This window comes from Hemicordylus capensis, chromosome 5 (genome assembly GCF_027244095.1).
Source record: "Hemicordylus capensis ecotype Gifberg chromosome 5, rHemCap1.1.pri, whole genome shotgun sequence".
In the NCBI taxonomy this organism is placed as follows: domain Eukaryota; kingdom Metazoa; phylum Chordata; class Lepidosauria; order Squamata; family Cordylidae; genus Hemicordylus; species Hemicordylus capensis.
The window spans coordinates 170,888,236-170,915,657 of record NC_069661.1 but is presented as its reverse complement, the minus strand read 5'-3'; the positions used below and the strand labels follow the sequence as shown (position 1 = coordinate 170,915,657).

General features: G+C 45.9%; 1 protein-coding gene across 11 annotated transcripts in view; it reads left to right on the top strand.

The window, feature by feature from the left end:
• Nucleotides 1–27,422, top strand: part of LOC128328269 (ankyrin repeat domain-containing protein 26-like) — a 206,753-nt gene that overhangs the window by 62,307 nt on the left and 117,024 nt on the right. For all 11 annotated transcript variants that reach the window (XR_008309108.1, XR_008309107.1, XM_053258090.1 and 8 more), the window contains 7 exons: nt 2,781–2,883; nt 3,424–3,443; nt 3,544–3,631; nt 4,259–4,303; nt 4,854–5,048; nt 5,658–5,870; nt 25,643–25,695. Coding sequence is in view for 9 of the 11 variants with exons in the window: in XM_053258090.1 (XP_053114065.1) it covers nt 2,781–2,883; nt 3,424–3,443; nt 3,544–3,631; nt 4,259–4,303; nt 4,854–5,048; nt 5,658–5,870; nt 25,643–25,695 (717 nt within the window). In the remaining 2 variants the exon portion in view is untranslated. The remainder of the gene's footprint in view (nt 1–2,780; nt 2,884–3,423; nt 3,444–3,543; nt 3,632–4,258; nt 4,304–4,853; nt 5,049–5,657; nt 5,871–25,642; nt 25,696–27,422) is intronic.

The window sequence follows — 27,422 nt, the reverse complement described above, 5'->3', positions numbered from 1 at the left end:
GCGACAGATACATTCAGATAAAGTCTCTGGTGGAACAATTCCTGGCCAATCCTGTTCAAAAAGCAAGAAAGGTACAGAGACTTTTAGGCTTGATGGCCTCGTGCAACACAATTGTTCGTTACACAAGGCTTCGGATGAGGCCCCTGCAGCGTTGCTACCTGGACCTTTTCCGACCCAATATAGACAGCCAGAACATGCTACTGCACCTTTCCAGGAAGGTACTAGTTTCCCTACAATGGTGGTTAGTCGAGGGAAATCTCTTAGGGGGGGTACCTTTCTGTCCTCTGCTTCCAACAGCATGGGTCACGACCGATGCTTCGCTGCTGGGGTGGGGGGCGCACTGCGGCCCCGATTGCATTCAGGGACAGTGGACACCTCAACAAGCCCAGAGGCATATCAACTACCTGGAACTGTTGGCTGTGTTTTTGGCTCTAAAGGCCTTTGAACCTCAACTACGAGGCTCTGTTGTGCAGGTCCACCTGGACAACACTACAGCTATAGCCTACCTGAACAAACAAGGAGGGACGGTTTCACCGACGCTTTGCACCTTGTCGAGAAAATTGTGGGAATGGTGCATCATGCATGCCATGTACCCGATGGCGATACACATTCGAGGTATAGACAACCAACTAGTGGATGCTTTGAGTCGAAGCACGCAAACCAGCCAGAGGCACGAGTGGGAAATCAGACAGGAGTGTGTCAGACAAGTTTTCGATCGCTGGGGGACACCATCTGTGGATGTGTTTGCCACGGAGGAGAACAAGAAATGCAGGAGATACTGCTCTCGTGCGGGAGTGGGTGTAGGGTCTCTAGGAGACGCATTTCAGTACGATTGGAGCAAGGGGCTGCTTTACCTGTTTCCACCAATGCCACTCCTCAATCGGGTGTTAGCACAGATCTTGAGGGACAAGTCAGACTGCATTCTAATAGCCCCTTGGTGGCCACGTCAGGCTTGGTTTGCTCTGCTGCTCCGCATATGCAGAGGGAACCATTTCCGTCTTCCACCAGTGCCAGATCTTCTCCAGAGATCAGGAGGCATGATACTGCACCCAGAAATCCAGACACTAAGGCTGACAGCATGGAGGATAACCTCTTAAAATCCATCCTGTTAAACAGTAGGCAGAAATCAACGAGACGCAGCTACTTATGTAAATGGAAAAGATTTGTAATGTTTGCAAGGGCAAATAAGTTTGTTGCACACCGTGCATCAGTGCGTCAGGTTTTGCTCTATCTGAAGGTAAAGGGCCTTGCAAACGTTTTGTTGAAGGTGCATCTGGCGGCACTGTCCTCAAAACTTCCTGGTTGGGATGGAAAAACGGTGTTTACCCATCCTGAATGTAAACGGTTCATGAAAGGACTAAATAATCTGTATCCTCCACTACGCAAACCTTTAGAGCAGTGGAGTCTATCATTGGTTCTATCGGCATTGATGGAGGGACCTTTTGAACCACTACATTGTACTAGCCTGAAATTGTTAACGCTTAAAACTGCTTTTCTGATAGCTATAACCACGGCCAAAAGGGTGGGTGAATTGACGGCTTTGAGAGTAGATAAGCCTTATACCCAATTCTACCCACATAAAGTTGTGATGAGACTAGACCCAAGTTTCCGAACAAAGATAGTTACGGACTTCCATTTAAATCAGGAAATAGTCCTGCCAACTTTTTTTAAGGACCCACATACGGCACTGGAGAAGGCACTGCACGCGTTAGATGTGCGTAGGTCCTTATTGTTCTATTTGAGAGTGACTAGACAATATAGAAAGACAAATAAACTATTTGTGGCCTATAAAGGAAAGTTTAAGGGGCAGGCAGTGTCTCGGCAACGTTTAGCACACTGGTTGGTAGAACTTATCCTGCTGACATATAAGCTACAGGGGGTAGCACTGCCCAAAACTATACGGGCGCACTCTACTAGAGCATACTCAACTTCTGCTGCTCATCTTTCAGGCATTAAGATGGACGACATCTGCTTGGCTGCTACGTGGTCATCCCAGCAGCCTTTTATTAAACACTATGCAGTGGACTTGCGCATGGCGCGCCAGGCGGAGTATGGGCGAGCTGTCTTGAAGAGGGTGTTGCCTTAGAGGGCGACCTTCTGCACCCACCACCATGGGGGTCTAGCTTACTACTCACCCATTTACTTATGGGCTCAACGGATCACGATCCAGATAAACAGGTTGCTTACCTGTAACAGGTGATCTGGTAGTGATCCGTTGAGTCCATAAGACCCGCCCAGAACCAACCCCGCTGCAGAAGAGTGGAGTAACGTCTGATGTCAGGCTGCACGGAAGAGGCGGTCTGCACAGAGAACTAACGGAAGACGCCCAACCGCTCTATATAGCTAGCAGGCAGCAGCACGTGCAAGTGGGCGGTTGGGCGTCGCGAGGAGCTACCTAGTTGGCCCGAGAGGTGCCGGCGCAGGCGCAGAACCCATTTACTTATGGACTCAACGGATCACTACCAGATCACCTGTTACAGGTAAGCAACCTGTTTTTTCAGTTTCTAATAGTTTAAGTTAATAATCCTAGTCAACATTCTTCTTAACAAAGCTTGTTCATGTATTTCAGCTGTAAGTAAAATGCTAGGAATTTCTAGATAATATGAATAAATGTCATATATCTTTGTTCCTATTTAGAAATTGTCTCAGGTACCTGAACACTTTTTGAGTTCTGTAGTAAGATAAATTTGCAAAGTCATTTCTGTTGCACATTTTTTTTTCTGTAGGAAAGGTAAACTTAAACATTATTTATATCTGGGGTTTTTCATTGTTTCCACTAGTGTATTTCAGAAAGTCCCAGAAAGCCAAGTGTTGGTTTCTTGCCTACATCTCCTTCTAAAGTCAGATCACATATGCACAGTATTTCAGAAGAAGCCCGTAATGGTAAGTTGATCATAAATTTCACTCTGTCTGCTTTAGTTCTGTTTTCAGCTATAGTCTTAAAATGATTGTTTACAAGATTTTACTAATTCTTGGGCAAGGAAAAGCTCTCTTAGGACTGTAGAACATGTATGATCATAGTTTCAAATATATGCAATTCCTTCCCTTTTGTTTTGTAATGCTCTATTTGAAAATTAAACTTTCTTCAAAAGGCCAACTTTCCTAAAATCCTCCAGTTAGCAAAGACTTATAGTGCAATTCTACATATGTTTACTCAGAAATAAATCTTAGTGTGTTCAGTAATGCTTATTCACAGGTAAGTTTGCAGTCTTAGTCTTTTCAAGTATGTTTTTTTGTTTTGTTTTCAATGTTCAGTCTGTGATCAATAGAACTGTATCTGTTTTTTTTAATTAGTAGGTCACAAGGAGATTTCAAAAATAGGAAACAAGTTTCTAAAGTGTTTAATATACTAGATAGCAACTGAAAATTGCAACAGATGGTTATTAAATAAGCAACTTAAATTTTCCTTTTTTCATTTCCCAGGGAAATCAGATGACTTGCTGGTAAATATTGTTCTGTAATTATATTGCAGAAAATACATTGAATTGTTAATTCAGATATTTATGCTGTTTTATTTCATTCTCTGTTGAATTGCCTTTGTAGCCAGAGACCACTGAAGCAAATGTGGATCATGTTGGTTCTTATACTCCTCTTGTAATGGGGACAGAGACCAGAGAAAAGCAAAAATCAGGTCATGTTTTCTATAATCAATTATCGATAGGGTGGGAGTATCATGACTCTGGATTTCGGGCCTCTTTCCTAATTGGGGATGAAGTGGACCATGCAGGGGATGAGACAGGATGGGAAGTACCTTTTACCCAGGAGCTATGTAACCCGTTCCACTGGTACTCCACACACACCAGGATAACTATGGGAACCCAAGCAAGCAATTCACCTGATCACCAAGGTCACAGCCCTTTCACTTTCCTCTGACTCAGAAGAGTCCCTTAAGGACCTGCCAGTGCTGCCAAAACCAGTGCTTAAGAAATTGGACAAGGCCCCTTTAAGAAGCCGTCTTCCTTATGGTAGTGAAGGGGCCAATTCCCTCTGGGTGGACTGTGGCCATAAAAATTGACAGTCTGCTCCAAGAAGCTGCTGGAGCATCACCCTTTTTATGTTGTCACACCCAAGGTTTGTTTTCCTGCTTGGAACTACTTGAAGCTTCCCTGCCCCCTTCCATCTGATGTGTTTTGAGGGTCTGGGGTGTTCCTGGATCCCTGTTTCATTGGCAACTTCGGCTCAGCCTACAATGGGATAGAGAGAAACACCTTTTGTATAATGTTTTAAGCTGACGTATGTCTTATTTTTCTTCTCACAGATTTAATGGAAAAACTTGGTTTAGATGATGCTGATGATATTGAAGGTTATTTCATATTTCTATTTCTTGCTCTTGCATAGAAGATAAAGCATAAGCACAAATACTCTATAAAAACAAATATAGTACTGCAGAAGGTACACTAGGCCACCATAAAGTGGGGTGGGGGTGGAGAGGAAGGGAAAAATAGTTCCCATCATAGAAGCTGGTGAATATGGAGAGTGTTGCTTTTTCACATTTCCACTGCTCTCCTCACCCACAACTTATAGATGACTGGGTTTCTTTTGATACCATATGATACTATGGTAAATGCAAGATACTTTTATACAAGGTTGCTTACTGGAATCCCTTAAGTATATATATATTAATATTTTTAGGAGACTAGTGCTAATACTATAGGAATAATGAGTATTTCAACCACAGAAAAGTTTGTTTTCTTGCCTACTGCTACAGGCCCTGGGTCTTGCTGTTTATTGACTTAAAATACATTAGATTATTAATATACAGTAGTCTTTTGAGTAAATTATGTATGTATGGCATTGAATACAATAAATAGTATTTAATATGTTAATCTTAAAACATGTCCTAACTTTTTTAGATGAATCAGACTGGGATTCTACAAGTGTTTCACTTAAGAGTGTACCCTCTGGTAAACCCTTTAACATCTTGATACTGGAAGAACATGAATCTCCACTACAATTAAGAACAAGTGATGCTGCAACCAAAACATCTGAAGTTTTTCCTGTGGGACCGGAAGAATTACCTGGGTCTCAAGTAATAATTGCTCTAGAAGGTAGCTGGTTACATTCCTCACAAAATTAAGATCTGCCTTTACACCTAAGGAAATAGCCTATACTATTTGGCTTCTATTTGCAAATTTGAGTGGGACCACTCTAAAATGGTAAATTTCAGGAATTGAAGTTGTGTGCTTCTTAGTCTGATTTTTTAAATCTATGCTAAATTTTAAGTGGGAATTGACAAAAATTATGCTCCAGTTTTTCCTCTCCTCTCCATTTCATCTGGCTTCTCTTGGAAGGATTCAGACAGTTGTTTGAGCTCACTGGAATGGTAGTTAATTAATTTTATTAGAAGTTTGAATTATTTCCATGTTGTTTTCCTTTGTAAGTACTTATTTTGACAATCTATTTTATAGTTTGGGATCCCCTCCTTCTTTCTATTGGCAGTAATATAGCAGAGGAGCATAATGTTCTTCACTTATAGGTTCTGATCCACAGTGCTAATCTGGTGGGGAGGGGAGAAGGGAACAATTGGACCTGATACTCTTATCAGGAATATTTTTAGAGGATTACTTAGGTCAGCAGAACTGTTTCATGTGGCAAAGTCACTACTTTACACAGGCCCTCATGAGTCTGCTGTGACTAGTTTGCTTGTTACTTTGCAGATAAAGTTGCTTGCATCCATGCCGATTTGAACTCCAGGATTTTGGCAGTTCCAGGAGATGTGCCTCAGCAACCTTCTAGTCCAATTGTGGTGCATTATTCTCAGTTAGTGCAACCTGAAGAAGTGGACAAGGTCCCAAGCAGTGTACAGGAAGCAACATGTGCTCTGGACCCTTGCTCTTCATGGCTAGTAAAATCTGCCAGGGAAGGAATAGGTAGGTGGTTCGAGCCAATTATTAATGTTTTGGTAAGGGAGGGCAAGATGCCACCAAGCCTCAAGGAGGCAGTGGTAAGATCACTATTAAAAAGAAAGGTGACTGGAAGACGACTGTGGGGTAAGGAGTTCTTATCTGGCTCCTATGCTCCACTGTCCTTTGGGTGGGGAGGAGTCTGGCCAAGGCTTTTTCTTTGCTCTTGTCCTCCTTTCTGCAGCCTGTTTGCCATCAGGGGCTGAGTTCACTCTAATTGTGTTTATATATATTCTGCATCTAGCCAGACTGCCTGATTGGTGTGGGTGTGAGACACACCCATTGGGCTTCTGAGTTCTTGGCCTTTATTAGAGTGGGCTGCAGCCAGTGGTGCAGCCGCCAGTGCAGGCTGCCTCTGGGAGGCCTTCAGAGGTGAGACTGAGGGTGGGGCTGACTTACTAACTTGAATGGCTACAGAAAATTCTTGCTCACTTCACTGTTGGTGAGATTGGGTTGAAGTAGTTGTAATGTGTCTGGGTTCGTCTAGAGATGGGGAGACAGGGGTGTCTCATTGTCTTCATTGAATGTGGTGCAGCTATTCTGGTGGTGGTGGGGAATAGAAGAAGTAACATTGGCAGGTCAGCAGGCCGTTCCAGGGGAAGGGTAGTTAGAAATTTAATAGCTGTTTTCCCTTTCTGACTGTCCTGCCAGCTCTGTGACCTCGGGGAGCACTGCCAACAACCCACATAGCCTTACTTGCTCCTCTGCAATGCCAGGACGGTCCAAAATAAATCCGAACTTATCCATGATTTGATTATGGATGAAGGGGCTGACCTTGTGTGTATCACTGAGACTTGGTTGGGGGAGGCTAGTGGCCCAGTCTGGTCCCAGCTTCTTCCTCCAGGGTATTCTGTAGAGGAGCAGATGAGGGGACTTCAATGTTCATTTCAGGACCAGTTTGTTTGGGGCAGCTCAGGAGTTCATAGCGGCCATGACAACTATGGGCCTATCCCAAGTGGTGTCCGGACCGATGCACATTGCAGGTCACACGCTTGATTTGGTCTTTTACTCTGATCAGGGTGGTGTTCCGTGGGTGGGGACTCCTGTGATTTCTCCATTGCCATGAATGGACCACCATCTGGTTAAGGTTAGGCTTACAACCACTTCTCACTTTTTCTGGAACTGGCCCCTTGATATACGGCAGATCTACAGGGGCTGAATCAGAAAGGTAGGTGACTGGAGCGCAAGTGGAGAAAGACTCGACTCAAATCCGACAGATTATGGCATTTAAAGATCTATGCTCAGGCAATACATGCGGCAAAGAAGCAGTTCTTTTTTGCCCGTATTGCATCCGCGGGTTCACATTCAGCGGAGTTGTTCAGGGTTGTGAGGGGGCTAGTATGTGCCCCCACTCGTTAAATCAGAATTTGGAGCCATCAGTTACCCGCTGTGATGTGTTGCAGATAAAATCTCTCGGATTCGGGCCGACTTAGATGGAGACTCCACAATTAATTAATTAATTCAGTTAATGTCTGAACTGGAGGTGTCCAGCAACTCCTCTTATGTGGTTCGACTGGATCGGTTTCAGTTTGACTCCTGAGGATGTGGAGAAGCTGCTCGGAACGGTGAAGCCTACCACTTGATCTGGATTGTGATCCATTGTAACCATAAGGAATGGGTTCTGCACCTGCGCAGGGACCTCGTGGGCTGATGGATTACCTCCTCTCGACGTTCCTCCTTCCTGCACGTGCTGTGCTGAGTTCATTAAGATTGGCGGTTGGGGCGTTTCCTTTTCAGTTTCTCTTTGACCGCCTTAGCGATCATACCTCATAGCTGTGGCTCCTTGTTAGTAAAGTACCTTAAACTATTAGGTGGCTTTGAACTTGGATTTGGACACGGATTACTCTTTACTCTAGATGGACAAATTTGTTAGAAAGATTGTTTGCCTCTTTTCCTTTGACCTTGGAACGGACTCCGGACTGAGTTTGCTTTACGGACTATCTGATTTGGTGAAAGGATTGTTTGCCTTAGTTTTCACGCTATCGAAATGGAGACAAAGAAAACCTTTAAAAGATGTGTGAAATGCCCAGCTAAACTACCGTCGACTGATTGTCATGACTCATGCTTGATGTGCATGGGGGAAGAGCACAATACTGCAGCTTGTAAAGATTGTTGCTTGTACTCAAAACAGACAAGGCAGAAAAGGGCGTTGCGCCTCCGGGCGGCTTTGTATGATGAGGCCCTCTGCCAATGCTGCGGCCAGGTACTTCAACCGGTTCCCCTTCGATGTCGAGCACTCGGCCGGGTGCCTCAACGGGCTCCCCTTTGATGTCGGGCACTCAGTCAGCATCGGGCCCCCTGGAGTCCGGTAGCAGCAGAACTGCACACAAGCAGTCTAAAACCGCGCTGTCCAGTGCTACCAAGAACACGGATGTTATTTTCAAAAAGCCCAAGGATGTGTAGGGGTGTGCACGGAACCGCGGAGCTGCGGTCCGGCACTGGGGTGGGGGGTTCCTTTAAGGGTGGGGGAGCATTTACTTACCCCTCCCGCGCTTTCCAACCGCGGCGGCCGTATTTCTTTTAGCTATGGGGCGGCAGGATATCTCCCTGCTGCCCCTTTCCCCGCTTGGCTGCGCGTGCGCCCTTACTTCCCTTATCTCTTTAAGCGATCGGCGTTGTTGGCTCTCAGATTTTTTATGTTCTGTTGTTTCCACTTTCCTCTGTCAAATGCCCCTGCCGCCCCCTCCCCAATGTAGCTGCAAAGGCTGTAAGAAGCCTTTGCCTGCCGCCCCTTCTCCGAACGGAGCTGCTGCTGCTGCTGCTGCTGCTGCTCCAAAGGCTGTAAGAAGCCTTTGCCTGCCGCCCCTTCTCCGAACGGAGCTGCTGCTGCTGCTGCAAAGGCTGTAAGAAGCCTTTGCCTGCCGCCCCTTCTCCGAACGTTCGGAGATATCCTGCCGCCCCATAGCTAAAAGAAATACGGCCGCCGCAGTTGGAAAGCGCGGGAGGGGTAAGTAAACGCTCCCCCACCCTTAAAGCAACCCCCCCACCCAATCTATCCGAACCCAAATCACTCATGTCCGGACCGGTCTGGAGGCCTTTAGAATGGCCTCCGAACCAGTCCGGGCACATCACTAAGGATGAGTAAAAAAAGGAAAGACACAGAGATCGGGACCGCCAACAGAAGTTAACTGCTAGGGGCTTGGAAGTGCCGAAGTTAAAGGCGCACCATACTCCTTCCCCTGTATCGGCACAGGCTTTCGATGGCGACTTGGATGAGTCTGCCTCGGCCTCGACGTTGACCATGGCATTGAAAGCTTGTTCTCCGACTTCGACATTAACATTGGCATTGACATTGGCAACAGCATCGACATTGACCACAGCATCGACATGGACCACGGCATTTTCGATGCTGACAGTGACGTTGACAGTGTCTGATCAAGCTTACAACGGATCTACGACGTCTACGCTGGTGCCTGCGGGGGGAAGACTATCTCATCTATTGTCTCCAGCCCGGACCCCCTTTCAGTCACCCTCTACACCAGGCTTTGGTGTGCAGGATGGAGGACAGTGTGCAGGACTACGTGATTTACTTGACTCAGCTTCAAGTACTCCCTCTGGATCTACCTTTCAAGGGTTCCTGAGCACTGGGCTGGATGATGAACATGATGAGGAGGTGCCAGTTAGGCTGCTAAGACTCCATCCTAAGCACCTCTACATATTCAGGAACCAGAGATACATGTTCCGGCTTCAACCTTGTTGCAAGGGGAACCCTCTGTGTTGGTGCACCAGGGTGTACCTTCAGGGCAACCTACCCACAGCTGCGGTTTCTGGCATACTTTGCCGGGGACTATGCAGATTACCTGCGCTGGAAATCCCTGCAAGGACCTCCTGCTCCACAGCCTGTGTTGCAATCTCAGGGGCCTACTATTCAGGCACTACCAGAAGCTGTGCCACAACTACCGACAATGCAACTTCAACCTTCAGTCATGCAGCCCCAGCAACCAGCTGTACAGCTGCCACAGATTCGACCACAGGGAAAGCAAATTCCGGAAAAACCTGGTGGCAAGAGGAATCTACTCCTCCACCCTCAGAGCCGCCACCTTCCCCGGGTCATGCTAGCATGGGGGATGACTTGGAGGCTAGCTCAGAATCTAACGACTTTAGTCGGAGATCAGATCCCCCCTCTGATGTTTGCCTAGACTCTCTACTTCGCCAACTCAGGAATTGAAGGCGTATCACGCCCTGATAAGGGACATAGCGGAGGCATTGGGAATGGATCTAAAATCTCCTGATGCAGATATTGTAGACCCAGTATACAATATGATGGGGAAATCAAGAACGTCCCATCCAGTTGCACTCACTATTATTCCGGCAATCAGCAAAGCAGCCAAAACAGTGTGGGAGGTCATGCATGTCACATCCCTGACTTCTAAACGTTTAGAAAATCTGTACAGAATCAGTGAGTAAGATAATACTTACCTGCTGTGCCATCCAGTGCCCAACTCATTAGTTGTAGTCTGTGCCTCAACGTCTAAGGGTGGTGTCCGCCACACAATGCCTGCGGATAGAGGAGGAAGGAAGATAGATGTCATGGGGAGAAAAGTTTATAGTACGGCTAGTATAGCAATTCGAATTGCCAACTATGCGGCCTGCATGGCCCGGTATAACCATCTCTTGTGGAATGCCCTATTGCAGGACTCCACATCTATGACACCGGAGGAGTTCCAGTGGAAGTTTAAGACCTATGAAAGGACCATGGCAGTGACAAGGCAGCAATTGAGGGCCTTCAAATATCATGCGGAAATGGAGTCTCTTACAATGATTACAGCATTAGGCATGCGCAGGCATGTATGGCTCCGTTCCACTACTCTCCAACCAGATATGAAGGACAGGGTGGAATCTCTGATAGAAAGGGACTTTTCCATGAGGATACAGACATGTCTATGGAGACTTTAAAGAAGTCGAAATTTACAGCTCGCACTTTTATGGCACCCTCCGGTGGGGCCAGTTCTACATCTAAGGGCCGATCTTATTCTCGGCTGAGGCCCAATAGATTTCAGGACAGGAAAGATTACAAGAGGCAATACCGACCCTCTCAGTGCAATAGGGGGTATAACCAAAAGGCAAAAGGGAAAGCAACACGACAACAGGATAAGGACACTTCCAAACAGAGCTTTTGATGGGACTGTTCATTCACTGCACAACCTTGTGAAACCTTACAACCAAACCGTTGGCCCGATTCCACCGCCACCAGCCAATCTATCCAGGACCCCCACCATCGGTCTTGTGGTTGCCAGAAATACCATCAAACTGGCAAGCCATGCCCCAAGCATGGCACAATATAACATCAGATCGGTGGGTCTTTCGTATAGTGCAGACAAGATATGCATTGGAATTCGAAACCAGGCCTCCATTTTCGAGGCTGACATACACGCCGGCCACGGAAATACTTCAGGAGGAGGTCAAGGTGTTGCTGGAGAAGCAAGCAATTACACCTGTGCAGTGGACGAACAGACTGACGGGTTTTTATTCCTGTTACTTCCAGATCCCAAAAAGAGATGGCGGGATCCGAGCTATAATGGATTTGAGGGGTCTCGACTGTTAGATTCTGATAACAAAAATTCAGAATGATCACTCTACAGTCTATCCTGCCCCATTGGTTCGTGGGACATGGGCAGCAACATTAGATTTGAAGGATGCCTACTTCCATGTCGGCATCCAGGGGAACCACCACAAGTAAAAGCACTGAGAGTTTTTATTAAGGTGGTGGCAGTTGTAATAGCCTACCTGAGGACACAAGGGATGATGGTCTATCCGTATTTAGACGATTGGCTCTTGGTCAATCCCAGCAGGGAACTCGTGATGCAACAAATACAACAGGTGGTGCACCTGTTGGAAGACCTCGGAATCAACATCAACTGGAAGAAATCGAATCTCGACCCGATGACTCGGGTGAGCTTCATCGGAGCAGTACTAGATTTGGAAATGGAGAAAGCGTTCTTGCCATTGGAGCGCATTTGCCAGATAAAATCTTTCATCTAGCAATTTATGGAAACCCTACCGCAACCGGCTGTACGGATTCAGAAGCTGCTGGGTCTAATGGCCTCATGTACCACAACTGTGCAGTATACATGGTTACACATGCGCACACTGCAACTGTGATATCTCCACAACTTTCGCCCCAATGTGGACAATCAAAACTTGCGCTTGACAATGCCACCAGTTGTTTTAAAAAGTTTACGCTGGTGGATGGAGGAGCGCAATCTAATTCAAGGTGTGGGATTGGCAGCATGGGTTCCCACGTGTCAGGTGACAATGGATGCGTCCTTAACAGGATGGGGGGCGCATTGCTTAGGCCACTGCATCCAGGGGACTTGGACACAACCGCAGACTGAACAGCACATCAACTACTTGGAGTTGATGGCGGTATTCCTGGCCCTCAAAGCGTTTGAGCCTTTGCTCACAGGGAAGACTGTACAGCTGCAATGACAATATGACAGCAATTGCCTATATCAATCACCAAGGAGGAACAGTCTCCTTGACATTGTGTCTGCTCGCCCAAAAGTTATGGGATTGGTGCATACAGCACCCAGTCTACCCGATGGCAGTCCACATAAGAGGGGTGAACAATTGCTTGGCTGAAAGCCTCAGCAGGATCACCGACTATGGCCAAAGGCACGAGTGGGAGATAAAAACCGTATATCTTAGAGAGGTATTCAAGGACTGGGGGGTCCCCTCAAGAGACTTGTTTGCAACTCTTGCCAACAAAAAGTGTGTCAACTACTGCTCTCGTGTGGGCATAGGCCGGGGTTCCCTAGGAGATGCGTTTCAACACACCTGGAATGTGGGTCTACTGTATCTATTTCCACCGCTGCCTTTGTTAGGGCAGACAGTGGTGTGGGTGATAAGGGACAAGGCGAACTGCATTCTGCTGACCCCCTGGTGGCCACACCAGCCGTGGTTTGCCCCGCTTCTGCAGTTGTTGAGGGGCAATTTCCGCAAATTCCCACATAGAACGGACCTGTTGCAAAGAGAGCAAGGAAGAGTATTGCATCCTGAGGTTCAGGCTTTGAAGATGACTGCCTGGAGAATCGGGTTTTGAAAGAAACCCTACTAAATAGCAGGCGTGAAACTACAAGGCGCAATGACGCTGCAAATGGAAGCGCTATCGAGCTTATATGAGAGAAAGGGGGCTCAAACCTTTGCGCGCAACACCATGCGAGGTTTTGATGTACCTAACTTTGCTTAAGCTAAAGGGCCTGGCCAATGTCTCTGTTAGGCTGCATTTGGCTGCCATTTCAGCAAAGCATAAAGGCTGGGATGGTTCATCTGTCTTTTCCCACCTGGAGTGTAAGCATTTCCTAAAAGGCCTCAACAACTTGTATCTACCTGTATGTCGCCCTATGGAGCAGTGGAGCTTGTCTTTGGTGTTGTCAGCTCTTATGGAGCGTCCGTTTGAGCCTTTGGCAACAATACCCATTAAGCTTCTGTCCTTGAAGACTTCTTTCCTGATAGCAGTCATGTCGGCAAAACGTGTAAGCGAATTGACAACTCTACGTATGGATAAGCCTTACACAAAGTTCTATCCTCACAAAGTTGTGATGCGGCTTGATCCACGCTTCCGTACAAAGGTGGTGACTGAATTTCATTTGAATCAGGAAATAATCCTGCCTACCTTCTTCCAGAATGCAGACAGATTTGGAAAGGGCACTCCACACACTAGATGTGCGGAGGGCTCTTCTATATTATTTGGATCGGACCCATGACTTCCAAAAAATTAGAAAAATTTTCATCTCATATAAGGGACGTTGTAAGGGCCGTCCGATATCTTGCCAACGCCTAGCGCACTGGCTAGTGGAACTTGTCTTCCAAGCATATAAGTGTCAAAAGATGACACTGCCCAAGACGGTGCGTGCCCACTCTACAAGAGCTTATGCAGCATCAGCAGCCCATCTATCGGGCATCAAGATGTCAGATACCTGCATGGCGGCCACGTTGTCTTCTCAACTACCATTCGTCAAACATTACGCTATAGATTTGAGGATGGCATGAGAAGCAAATTTGGGGGGAACTGTTCTAAAGAGGGTGTTAGCATATGCTGTGGGTCATCTGCACCCACCTCCATAAGGGGGTAAGCCATTCCTTTTTGTTACAATGGATCACAATCCAGATAAACAGGTTGCTTACCTGTAACTTACGATCTGGATGTGATGCATTGTAGCCATAAGTCCCTCCCGAGCCATCCCTGCTGCAGAATCAGTTGGTGGAGAGAAACTAATTGTCTTGTGGATCGTCCCTATGGGCGGTCTGCGAGAAACTGAAAAGGAAACGGCCCAAACGCCAATCTTAACGAACTCAGCACAGCACGTGCAGGCGGGAGGGGCGTCGAGAGGAGCTAATCAATCAGCCCACGAGGTCCCTGCACAGGTGCAGAACCCATTCCTTATGGTTACAATGGATCACATCCAGATCATAAGTTACAGGTAAGCAACCTGTTTTCTCTTGACCCTTGTCCAACATGGCTTGTTCTATCTAGTAGGGAGGCTGTTGTAAGAGACCTGGTAGAAATCATAAATGCTTCTCTGAGGGAGGGCAGGATGCCTCCTTGTCTTAAGGAGGCAATTATTAGACTTCTTCTAAAGAAGCCTGCATTAGATCCCTCTGAGTTGAGCAACTATAGGCCTGTTTCCAACCTCCCATGGCTGGGCACAAGGTAATTGAGAGGATGGTGGCCTCTCAGTTCCAGGTGGTCTTGGAGGAAACTGATTATCTAGAGCCATTTCAAACTGGCTTTTGGGCGGGCTATGGGGTGGAGACTGCCTTGGTTGGCCTGATGTATGACCAGTTGGGAATGGACAGAGGAAGTGTGACTCTGTTGGTCCTTTTGGACCTCTCGGCGGCTTTCAATACTATCAACCATAGTAACCTTCTAGAACGTCTGAGAGTGTTGGGGGTGGGAGGCACTGTTTTACAGTGGTTCCGCTTCTACCTCTCGGATAGATTTCAAATGGTATCAATTGGAGACTGTTGCTCTTCGAAATCTGAGCTTAAGTATGGTGTCCCTCAAGGCTCCATACTTTCTCCAATGCTCTTTAACATCTACATGAAACCACTGGGAGAGATCATCAAGGGATTTGAAGCGGGGTGTTATGTTGATGACACCCAGATCTACTTCTTGTCATCTTCTTCAGGAGATGGCATTTCCTCCCTAAATGCTTACCTGGAAGCAGTAATGGGCTGGATGAGGGAGAATAAACTGAGACTGAATACAGATAAGACGGAGGTACTTATTGTACGGGGTCAGAGTTTCAGAGACAATTTTGATCTCCCTGTTCTATTTTTGGTCACACTTCCCCAAAAGGAACAGGTTTGCAGGCTGGGCGTACTTCTGGATCCACACTTCTCCCTGATATCCAGGTGGCCAGGAGTGCTTTCTATCTGATATGCCAGCTGCGTCCGTTTCTTGAGATGAATTACCTCAAATCAGTGGTACATATGTTGGTAACCTCTAGACTTGACTTTTGCAATGTGCTCTATGTGGGACTGCCTTTATACGTAGTCCGGAAGCTTCAGTTGGTACAGAATGTGGCAGCCAGGTTGGTCTCTGGGTCATCTTAGAGAGACCACATCACTCCTTTGCTGATAGAGTTGCACTGGATGCCAATAGGCTTCTGGGCAAAATACAAAGTGCTAGATCTGGATAGTGGTTCCATCATCCATAAATAGTGGGTTCTGCGCCTGCGCAGATCAGATTTGGGTAGAATTCATTAGCTCCTTGTGACGCCGGCAACCGCCTGTTGCACGTGACTGTAGTAGCCTCTAGTGGCGATTGGGCGTCTCTGCAATCAGTTTCTTTCTGACCGCCATAGCGATCAGTACTTGGAGACAGTTTGCTCCTCTGAGAAAGTCTTATGTATTTTGGGGTCTTTTGACTATAAAGCCCTAAATGTCTTAGCCCCTGGGTATCTAAGAGATTGTCTTCTTCATTATGAGCCCCACTGCCCATTGAAGTCGTCCGGAGAGATCAGTCTCCAGTAGCCACCAGCTCAGCTGGTGGCCACATGGGGACGGGCTTTCTCGATTGCTGCTCTGAGACTGTGGAATGTACTCCCTACTGAGATATGATCCTCCCCATCTCTGACAATTTTTAAAAAGCATTTGAAAACCCACATCCTCACCCAAGCTTTTTCAGTTCTTTAAAATTTTAAGGTTTTAATTTTTGGGTGATTTTTAAATAATTGTTAAACTGTTTTAAGTTCTTGTATATGTTTTAGCTTGTTTTATGTTATTGTTAACCTCCCAGAGACGAAGGTTTGGGAGGTGTACAAATTTGATAAATAAATAAGTAAGTAAATAAATAAATAAGTCCTCCCTTGATTCCACCAACCTTGATAACTATCGGCTGATTTCAAATGTTCTATTTTATTTATTTACTTAAGTAACATGTTAGAGCATGTGATGTCTCTGCAGCTGCAAAGGGTCTTGGGTGATAAGGATTATCTAGGTCCTTTTTAAGCTGGGTTTTGCCCTGGGTTTGGGACTGAAACTGCCTTGCTCACCGTGGTGGATGACCTATGCCAGGAACAAGACAGGGAGTGCATCCCTGTTGGTTCTACAGGACCTCTCAGCAACATTTGATAACATTGACCATGGTATCCTTCTGGACCATCTCTCAGGAATAGGGTCCGGGAGTGGGGCATTTGAGTAGTTCCAGCCCTTTCTTGAGGGGGAATTCCAGAAGGTGGTGCTGGGGAAACTGCTCATTTCCTTGGCCTCTGGGGGTCCCTCAAGGCTCAGTTTTGTCCCCCGTGCTGTTTAACATCTACATGAAACTGCTGGGAGAGGTCATCAGGGTGTTTGCATCAGTGTTCTCTCTCTGATTTTTTTCATCTCAGTGCAGAATGAGTTTTGTTCAGCATGGCAGTATCAAGGCAGAGTGTGTGCACGTATATTCAGCCTGGGGCCTTCGACATCCCGCAACAAGACATTGATGTTGACCACGTCGGAAGGGGCTTAAACATTGGCACCGACTTCGGGGAAAATCCCAGCACACACTTTTGCCATCCACAGTACAAAGAGGGCAACAAAGTTTCAAAGTTACACTAGTTACTGTGAAACCTCTCGACGTTGGGCACCATGAGACCCTCAACATTGGGATCAAAGCAGACATCCACTTTGATACTGAAAGCCACTACTAAATCTACTCTACCAACTTCTTGGACTCCACGCTCGACATTGACGGCTACAGCAGCTACACTGATATCAGCATTGATAGCCTTGACTTCAGTGACCCAAACCAAGCCCATAGATTTTTCACCAGAAGCCTCTCCAGCTCATTCAACCCATGGAGATGAGTCTGACTCCAGTAGAAGGAGGGTTATCTCCCCTATGAGAAATTTGGAATTTCTGATGGGTTCTACAACTACTACCCCATCAGGCTGCACTTTTAGAGGCTTCCCTATACATGGCCTAGATGATGATGAAAACTCGGAGAGAGCTCCAGTCTCTAAGACTCCCTCAGCTCTCCTCCCTGGAGAGAAAGGTACCGTCAATCTGCTCTTCACTACTTCTGCTTAACTAGACCAATGGACTATTGGGATATAGATTATATTCAACCTTGTTCTTATGCATAAAAATAGCCACCTACATGGCTTGCATGGTGAAGTACCACCATTCCATCTGGGACAATCGGAAGGAAGACCTTAAAGATGTCCCTGAGGTATTTTGTGAGAAATTTAAGAGTGCCCTGAATAATTCCATGGACATTGCCAGGCAGTACCTGAGTATAGCAAAGCACTTAATGGAAACAGAATCTCAGACCATCGCAGGTGCTGTGTCCCTTTGAAGACACGCCTGGCTTAGATCAATGTGCCTTCAATCTGAATTTGAGGACAAAACTGAAAATCTACCATTTGAGGGAGAAGGTCTCTTCAGCACTCAAACTGATGAGACCACGAAAAGGATGAAAAAGTCACGATGGACAGCAAAAACATTCATTTCAAGCCCTCAACCAACATCTTACTCACAAAAGTACAAAACTTATGGCAGACGAAAATATCAATACAAACAGTCTGATAGAAGAGATTTCAGGAAATCTTTCAAATACAATATCAAAAAGCCATACAACCAACGGCAAAGGCGGCCTCAAAGGGTTGAATCCCAAAACCAGTCTAAGCAGACTTTTTGATGCTTTAACTCAGGAAGTATGTCAAGTAATATCCCCTTCTCCCATCCAACTCTCACTCTTTCCCCATGCCTGGCATCTTATAACACCTGATGCCTGGGTGTTGAGCATTGTAACAGACTATGCTATAGAATCTACCAACCTCCCTGTTTTTTCCAGGGGTAAAACACACCAACTCAACTCCTGCCTTGGAGGAAGAAGATCTGGAAGTGATCAGTCATCATGAGAAATGAGGATACTGTGCCTTCAGGGTGGATTAATTAGCTCCTCTCTGGCGCCCGTCCCTGCCGTAGACATGCTCATTGCCTTCTTTTACTTGGCAGTCGGGCACCATTTTTATTCAGTTTCTTTTTGACCACTGATGCATCAAGACCTTTGAGTTGCTGCTCCTCAGTGATTAGAAAAGAAAGCTTTATTTGATCGGATTTGATTGTGTTTTTTGACCTACGGACTATGAGTTTACCATTCTTTGGTTTCTGGACATTGGACTTAGTTTGGAATTCTACAGCTTTAGCGTTAGAATGGAGGGAGCAGAGAGGAAAAAAGGCTACTTTCAAACGTTGCTCTCAATGAAGAGTGAAATTGCCTTCTACTAATGAGCCTGAACTGTGCCTGCTGTGTTTGGGTGAACAGCATGTCCCTGCCACTTTTAGGATTTGCAAATTCTTTCAAAGCAAACTGAAAAATTGATCATTGTCCCTCAGAGTAGCTCTATATGGTGACGCGCTGCATCCACCGATGCTGAGCCTGGAGTTGACATCAAGATCAAAATGTATGGGTTCGGCGCCGAAGTTGACATCAACTGTTTCCATGTCTGAGTCAGGGTCTGTGTGTGTAGTCTAAAATCCTGGTGAGTAACATAGAAGAGATCATCTTCAAAAAGCCGAGAAGCTCTGATGCCGGACATAAGAAAAATAAATGGCATCGAGTCTCTTCCTACACAGACTCTTCACCTCTAAAGAAACATAAATTGAAGACTCCATGTCCATCGAGATTGAGGACTCCTTCACCTACATCGATTCATTGTCAAGATTTGTCTATATGGATGGATTCTTCATTACGCAAACCTTCAACATTGAAGATGTCTCTACTCTACACTGGCCCTGTAATGTTTCCTTTGACATCGACGGTCATGTCAACGTTGACATCGATTCTGACCCCGATACCGAGCATGCCGCTATCGTTGGCCGATGTCGAACAGGGATCGACTCAACGGAATGTTCCAAGTTCACCATTGGCAATGGTGCCGCCTCATTCCTATAAGCCTCTGATGTTATCTCTAGCGTGGACGCCAGTGAGGTCTTCTCTGCTGTTTGACAATACTGATGATACCTTCTTCAATTAGATCACAGCAAAGTTGCTAATGCATATGTTGGACTCTTCCATCAGCACTCCTTCTGGCTCCACATTTCAGGTGTTCCTGAGTGGCGGCTTGGACGTTGATGCGGAAGGAGATTCAACTCCTAAAACTCCATCTATGACACCTTTGCAAGTTCTACAACCAGCATGGGTCTCTCGTCTTCCAAACTGGTATGACCTGCTACGTCGCCAGCCACTTTGACACCTACCACCACTGTGACCCTGTGGAGGCCGTCTTATACATTTGTCCCTTTGCAGCCTTTTGTGCCACAAAGGGACCCTCTACACGCATGTGGTTTTAGACACATGATGTCTCCTGCAACACAACTGGAATTCACAGAATTTCAATTATGGAAGGTGCAGCATAAGCTGCAAGGCCATATTGTGCGACAACAACCTGTCTCTGTACAACAATGTGTGCTGCCTCCTCAGCCTGCTGCCTCCCTCCATCTTGTTCTGCGCCTGCGACGACCGTGGGGGTGAGCCAGGGTGTTCATACTACACCCCTTCTGGTTGATGTGCCTGTCACACCTGTGGCACCATCTTTACCTCAGCGTCCAATAATGCCACCTACTGCTGGAGATAGTGCACATCCACCTCCACCTGCACGCCTAGCAGGTCCCCTAGTATTGGTTCCAGAGGTGGTTCCTATACAGTCTGATGACTTCTATGATTCCACTGATTCATTGGAGCTGAACACTGATGGTGAAGGGGGAATTCTGGAGCATCCTTCAGATCCACCCTTGGACATACCCCCAAAACCTTCCACCTCACCTAATGAGGAATTGAAATCATACACTAAGATGATGCAGTAAATGGCTAGGTTTCTATGTCTAGAGACAAAACATCCTACTCCAGACTTTGAGGACCCCGTTTACAAGATGATGGCCATAGTACAATCAACTGAACCTGTCACCTTGCCTGTGTTACCAGTTATCACTAAAGTGGCTAAGACAGTGTGGGAAGATCCACCCCAACTTCTACCCCAACTTCCAAGCATTTTACTGCATAAAAGAGGAGAATGCTTACCTTTTTAAAGCATCCTATTCTGAACTTGTTAGTAATAGATTGCGCTGTCTCATCTAAATCGGGCCACCGTCATTCAACCCCTTCCAATAAAGAGGGTAGAAAGTTGGATGTTTCTGGACGTCATATTTACTTGATTGCAAGCCTGTCTCTTTGCATTGCAAATTATGTGGCCTGTATGTCCCGTTACAATTTTTGCCTGTGGGACTCCTTACAGAAGGAGTTGTCCTTGCTGAAACCAGAGGACTTTATGTCTAAATACGAGGAAATGCTTAACAAATCGGCTGAACTCACCAGACAGCAGCTAAGTACGTCCAAACAGCAGAAACTGAATCTAGGACAATGACTACTGCAGTCTCTCTCAGGTGCCATGCCTGGATACGTTCTTCGACCTTGCAGAATGACATGAGAGATCGCATTGAAAACCTGCCTTTCAACAGCAAAGGTCTCTTTTGTGAAACAGACGCTACAATGGAGACTTTAAGGAAGTCAAAGTTTACAGCAAAGAGCTTTTCATCTTCTGCGCCGACTACTCAAGGGTCTTCCCGCTACTGGAACTTCAATCGATAACATTCTGGCTTCTGGTATCAAGGCCGTAAAGATAATAGGAAATGGTACAAGCTGTACCACAAAAAGGGCTTTGTATAAAAGAACAAAAATCAGGGACTCTGTGCTGGAAAATATGCCTCCAAGAAGTCCCTTTGATTCCCAGGGTTGTCCACCGCACATACCATCTTTGCCTGCCAGAGTTTTGAACCCCGAGGTACTGTCTATCAGTGGCATGCCTGTAATACCACCTCCTTTCCCACCCTGTGTCATCAGACTAGCCAGTCATGCTTCAGCATGGCACCAGATAACATCAGACCAGTGATATCCAGATTTCAAGGACATGAAGATCACTCCCCCAACTCTCGCTTTGTAGGAAGAAAGACGAACTTTATTGGAGAAGTGAGCAATAGTGCCAGTGTGGTGGACAGACCGGCTGAGGGGATTCTACTCATGTTATTTCCTCATCCTGAAGCTGGGTGATCAGGGCAATTATGGACCTCCTAGGCCTCAAGCAATTCATAGATGTACGCAAGTTCTGTATGAGTAGAGGGTCTACTATATATGTTCCTTCCACTACCCCTGGTCAGCATAGTTGTAGGCAAGTTGATGCAGGATGGTGTAAAAGCTATTTTAGTGATGCCATGGTGGCCACGCCAACCAGTTTGCTTCACTACTCAGACTGATGGGGAACAACTATTGCCATCTACCTCTCGGCTCAGATTTGCTAAGAGGAGATGGAGTTCGAACAGTGCATCTGGCTCTGCGGATGCTGCGGCTGATGACATGGAAGGTTGGCTATTAAAGAGAATCCTGCTAAGCTGTTGTAGGCCTTCTACTAGTTACACTAGTAAATGGAAGTGTCCTATCTCTTAAAATAAGGACTGTGGATTTGACCCATTCAGAGCTTAAATGGATCTGGTCCTACTGTACCTTATCAATCTGAAAGAGTCTGGTCTGTTGAATGCATCCTTACGGGTGTACTTTGCTGCTATTTCAGCTAAGCATGGAGGCTGGCAAGGCAGAACTGCCTTCCCTCACCCTTGATGCAAAAGGTTTCTGCGTGCTGTCAATAACCTTTACCCTCTTATATGCTACCTGGCTGAGCAGTGGAGTCTATCTTTAGTGCTGGCTTCACTAATGGAACCTCCATTTTTGCCGTTTCATGAGGCATGCTTGTATTATCTGATGCTAAAGATCGCTTTTCTCATCACTACTGCCATCACTACAGTACATCACTACTGCCCGTTGTGTTAGTGTAATAGCTGCTTTACGGGCCGATTCACCATATATGCAGTTGTTCCCCAACAAGGTGGTTATGTGTTCTGATCCATCTTTCTTACCTAAGGTGGTAACAGGATTCCACTTGAACCAAAATATCGTACTTCCATCATTTTTTCAAGAACCTGAGATGCACTTGGAATGGGCTTTATATTCATTGGCTGTCAGACACTACCTTCTCCATTACCTGAAAAGGACAAAAGACTTTCAGCATACAAAGCTGTTCTTTGTATTATTTAAGAGCAAGAACAAGGGCATGCTGGTGTCGAGAAGAGGCTCTCTCATTGGTTGGTTGAACTGATTTTCTTAACATACAAGTTACAGAACTGGCAACCTCCAAAGGGGGTGAAAGAACACTCTGCGAGAGTATGCTATTTCTTCTTCTGCTCACTTATCTGGACGCCATTTTAAGGACTTGTGTGCAGCTGCCACTTGGACTACACACACACATATATTTATTGTTAAATTTATATACTGCCTTTCATTAAAAACAATCCCAAGGCTGTTTACAAAAGTTTAAAAAAAATAATAAAAATGACAGTTAAAAGTATTAAGCTAAAAATATGAAAACAAATATGATTTAAAATATATAAAATACAAAAATTAAAACTGTACACGGATAAAAACACACAGAAGCAGCAATAAAACAATCATGTAAAGGCCTGGATAAAAAACCAAGATTTAACAAGCTTCCTAAAAACTGTGATGGAGTCCGAGGAGTGAATGACCACTGGGAGAGCATTCCAAAGTCTGGGGGCAGCAACAGAGAAGACCCTGTCTCTCGTGTGCGACAACCAAGCCTCCCTCATTGTTATTGTCATTGTCATATGCCTTTCATAAAGTATTATGCCAAAGACCTACATGTGGCTCTTGAAGCCAAATTTGGAAGAGAGGTACTCGGAGTCCTAGAGTAGTGGGTGGAATGGCTGCACCCTCCGCCATGGTGGTGTTGGGGAAGCTGGTTAGTCACCCATTCCTCATGATAATGGATCACTTCCAGATAAACAGGTTGCTTACCTGTAACTTATGATCTGGAGGTGATCTGTTGTCAGTCATGAGACCCACCCGTACCTCTCCACTGCAGCATTGTAAAACTGGAAGATGACTTACCTCTATAGTCAGTTGATTGGACACTTCAAGGATCGTCTGAACATCAGGTGCTCTGCAAGAAACTGAATCAAAATTGTGCTCTACTGCTGAGTAAAGGAAGACACTGAGCATGTGCATGGCAGGGTGGGGCACCAGTGAGGAGCTAATTAATCCATCCAGAAGGTCCCTACGCAGGTACATTATCCCCATTTCTCATGACTGACAACAGATCACCTCCAGATCATAAGTTACCGGTAAGCAACCTGTTTTTCTTTGCTTGCTTGAAAAAGGGTCAATAGAACCTGGTCCTCTGAGGGATTCAGAGAAGGGCTTTTACTCAAGATATTTCCAGATCCCCAAACGGAATGGAGGCCTCCGTCTCATCATGGATTTAGGACAACTAAATACTGAGACTGAGAAAATTCAGGATGATATCTTTACAAGGATTCTTCCTCTTTTAGCAAAGGGAAAATGGTTTGTGATGCTGGACCAAAGATAAGCCTATTTCCATGTCCAGGCCCAAGACACAGAAAATACCTGAGATTCTCTGTGTGTTTAAGAGTCTTCCAGTAAACAGTTCTGCTATTCAGGTTGCCAACAGCACCTCGTACCTTCATAAAACGCATGAGCGCAATAATAGCGCACCTGAGGACACAGGGCATTTCAACATTCCTCTCACTTGATGACTGGTTGGTGACCTCTTGAGTACAAGGACTCTCTGATCACTTATGTTTGATACATCCTAGACTACCTCGTAAAACTAGGAATCAAAGTAAGCTAGAAGAAATCAAACCTAGAACCGCAAAAGCAGATTCAATTCATAGGAGCGATATTGGGCACAAAGACAGAACATACTTCCCAGAGGATAGGACTTACTACTTACTACTACTATTTGTATACCACTCTTCAAAAAAAGTTCTCAAAGCAATTTATGAAGAAGAAGCAGCAGCAGCTTCCCCGTCTCCTAAAGGGCTTACACTCTAAAAAGAAACACGAGGTGGACACCAACACCAGCCGTTAGAGGGGTGCAGTGCTGTGATTGGAGGCTGTTAATTATCAGTTGATCTCCACCTTCATACTCAACCTGTAACAGAGCACATGCTGGGTTGATGGCCTCTTGTACAGCCACTGTTTCACATGCAAGGCTAAAGATGTGCCGACTCTAAAGCTCGTTTCTATCGGTGTTCAGACCAAATTTAAAACCACCTGAACATGTGGCTGACCCACCACCTCTGCTACGCTCTCTACAGTGGTGGACCAGAATATACTCACTCTCTCTGGGTGTACCCTTTGAACTACCAATGCTATTGATCCTAAGAATTGATGCCTCCCAAAAAGGATGTGGCCCCCCTAGGTGTGGGTTTTCACGGCCAAGGCAAATGGACACTACGCCAGCAATCCCTACGTACAGACGTTCTGGAGCTGCTAGCAGTGTTACACGCCCTGAAATCATTCTTACCTCTTCTGAAAAATCAAGTGGTGCTAGACAACACAACAGCAGTTGTGTACATCAACTGCCAGGGAGGAACTGGTCTCCTGGTCTCTCTGCTATCTAGCACTACAACTGTGGGAGTGGCATATAAACCATCAGGTGCCCCCAATTCTCCTGCACACCATCAGCAGAGTAAAATCTAAGGGGCAGGGAAGGCGCTGCCTACCTGCCAGACCCCCCACTGCTCCCCCCCACCAGCGGTCTCGTAAAAAGTGGGCACGCGGGGATGCAGCATGCTTCCCTGCAGCCCTGGTTAGCGATGCCCCAGAAATGCCTGACTCATCGCTGACCGTGGCTGCAGGGAAGCACACTGACTCTTTACCAGACCATCAGCAGGGGGAAAGTGGCAAGGTGGGGGCTGGCAGGTAGATAGCACCTTCCCTGCCTCTTAAATGAATCCCTTCTTCCTCCCTCCCCACATCCCTACCATGGAATCTCTCTTTAGTGTTATCTATATATTGCAAACTTACCATAATGTGGTGAGTCCAGTAGGCTTTTTAACAGATTCTTAAAAATGCCCTGTTAATGGCTGCTTTTGTGTTAGAACCCAAGAACTTACCATTATGTATTTCTCTCTTAGTCTTGCCATATAAGTATTTAACAGAAATTGCATAGGCTTGTTCAGCATCCTTTTTTCTCCTTTGTCTTCTGCTATTTTTGTTTTTTAAAAATCACTTTACTGCATCAAACCCACTTGACAGACATTTTGAAATCTTATAGCAGAAATATTCTGATATGATACTATCAAATTTGTCATGCTTATTTGTGAAGAACAAGGTAGCATAAAGATTATAACAATTACAAGTATACTCATTCTTACAGGGCAGCAGAGTAATGAAGAAGCAATCAAGGAAACTGAAAGTGATGAAAATGAGGTATGTAAATTAAAAAGCTAACTTGAACATTGGTTGCATGATATGTGACTGAAACAAACATTAGAATCTGCAGTTATGCATTAATTCATTTTGATGTTTTATGCACACGCACACACACCCCTACACCTGTTGTTAGTGCTTCTGCAGATGTCTTTGGATCTCCTGCTTCCCATCTCATACGTAACTTTAATTTTTTTGCTTCCCACCACTGCAGCACCCTGCCCACCTGCTGCTGGTTTCTGCTGGCTCTCCCCCCTGTTGCTGTCCTCTGTGGCCCGATCACTGTTGCTGTCCTCCTCCAGCTTCCTCCACCCACCTGCCACTGGCCTCCACATCTCCTGCTCTCGTTGCTGGCAACCCTCCCTTTGCTGACCATAGTGCAATATGGTGACATCACTGCTCTGGTGCAAGCCCATCCCAGCAGTAATCGATGCTGGAGCAGTGATGTTGTTATACTGTGTTGTGGCTCAGGGAAAGAGATGGCAGGGGACTGCAGAGGCCTGCGGTGTGAGAGCGTAGCAGCTCCCTCCTGCCCCTAGCGGCCCATGTGCAAAGCACACATTCGATGTTAAGGACTCATTCCTGTATCTCATATTACTTCGTCATATCCATTTACCTTCAGCCAAGATTCTCACTCCAAATCTAATAAATCTCTGCACTTCTAGTGTCTAAACTGATACAGTGTATTCACAACCATGAAGTGTATGGTAGTACCCTTGCCAGGAATTTAAAGTACATCTAGAAGACAGAACTGATTTTAACTGAATGGGAACTTCCTTAAGATTTCTAGTTTCTGTTAATACATTCTCAGAAGCCTCTCTCGATAAAGTAATAAATGAAGAATGGCCAAAAGAAAAAAGAAAAAAAAAAGACTTGTTTTTGAAAATAAAGAATATTCAACACACATTGAATCCTACCACACCTGTCTCTAATCCTATAGATCAGAAACTGTTGATCAGGTATTGCTCTATAGCTACCCTGGACAGCTTAGGGCCCATGGGTTGGATCTGGCACATGGGGACCACTTTTGCTGACCCACAGGACCAGAGCTGGCTCAGTTTAGTGGATGCCTGAGGCAAGGCGCACACAGTGCTGCCCAGCTTACTGGACCAGAGTCGACGGTTGCCACCCCCTCTTCCATCTTCTTTTTCCTCACCTCCCCCTGCCTGCCTACAGCTTGTTCCTGTCCATTGCATGCCTAAGGCAGATGAATGGCATTTGTAACTAGGAGCAGGAGGGAGTAATGTACCCCTTTATTGCATGCTGCCTCCAGTTCTCATCCACTGGATAGATCTGAGCTGGAGGCAGCAGGTAAGGAAGGGGCATGCTGCTGGAGGAGGAGGTTATGAGCAGGAGGGAGTAAAGTGCAACTTCCTTGTTTGCTGCTTCTAGCACCCATCTGATGGACAGATGCGATCTGGAGGCAGCGAGCAAGGAAGGGATGCATTTCTTCATCCTGTTCATGTGTGTCCATCATCTACTTAATGCAGGTGATGGACAAGTGCAAGCTGGAGGAAGCAAGCAATGAAGGGGTACATTGCTCCCTTCTGCTTGCATCCTTCCTCAGCAGCACACCATTTGCTTGCTTGCTTGCTTGCTTGCTTGCTTGCTTGCTTGCTTGCTGGCTCCAAATTTAATCTGTCCATTGGATGTGATCTGGAGGCAGCAAGCACTGAAGGGAAACATAACTCCCTCTTCCTGCTCGTGCCTGTCCATTGCCAAGGAGA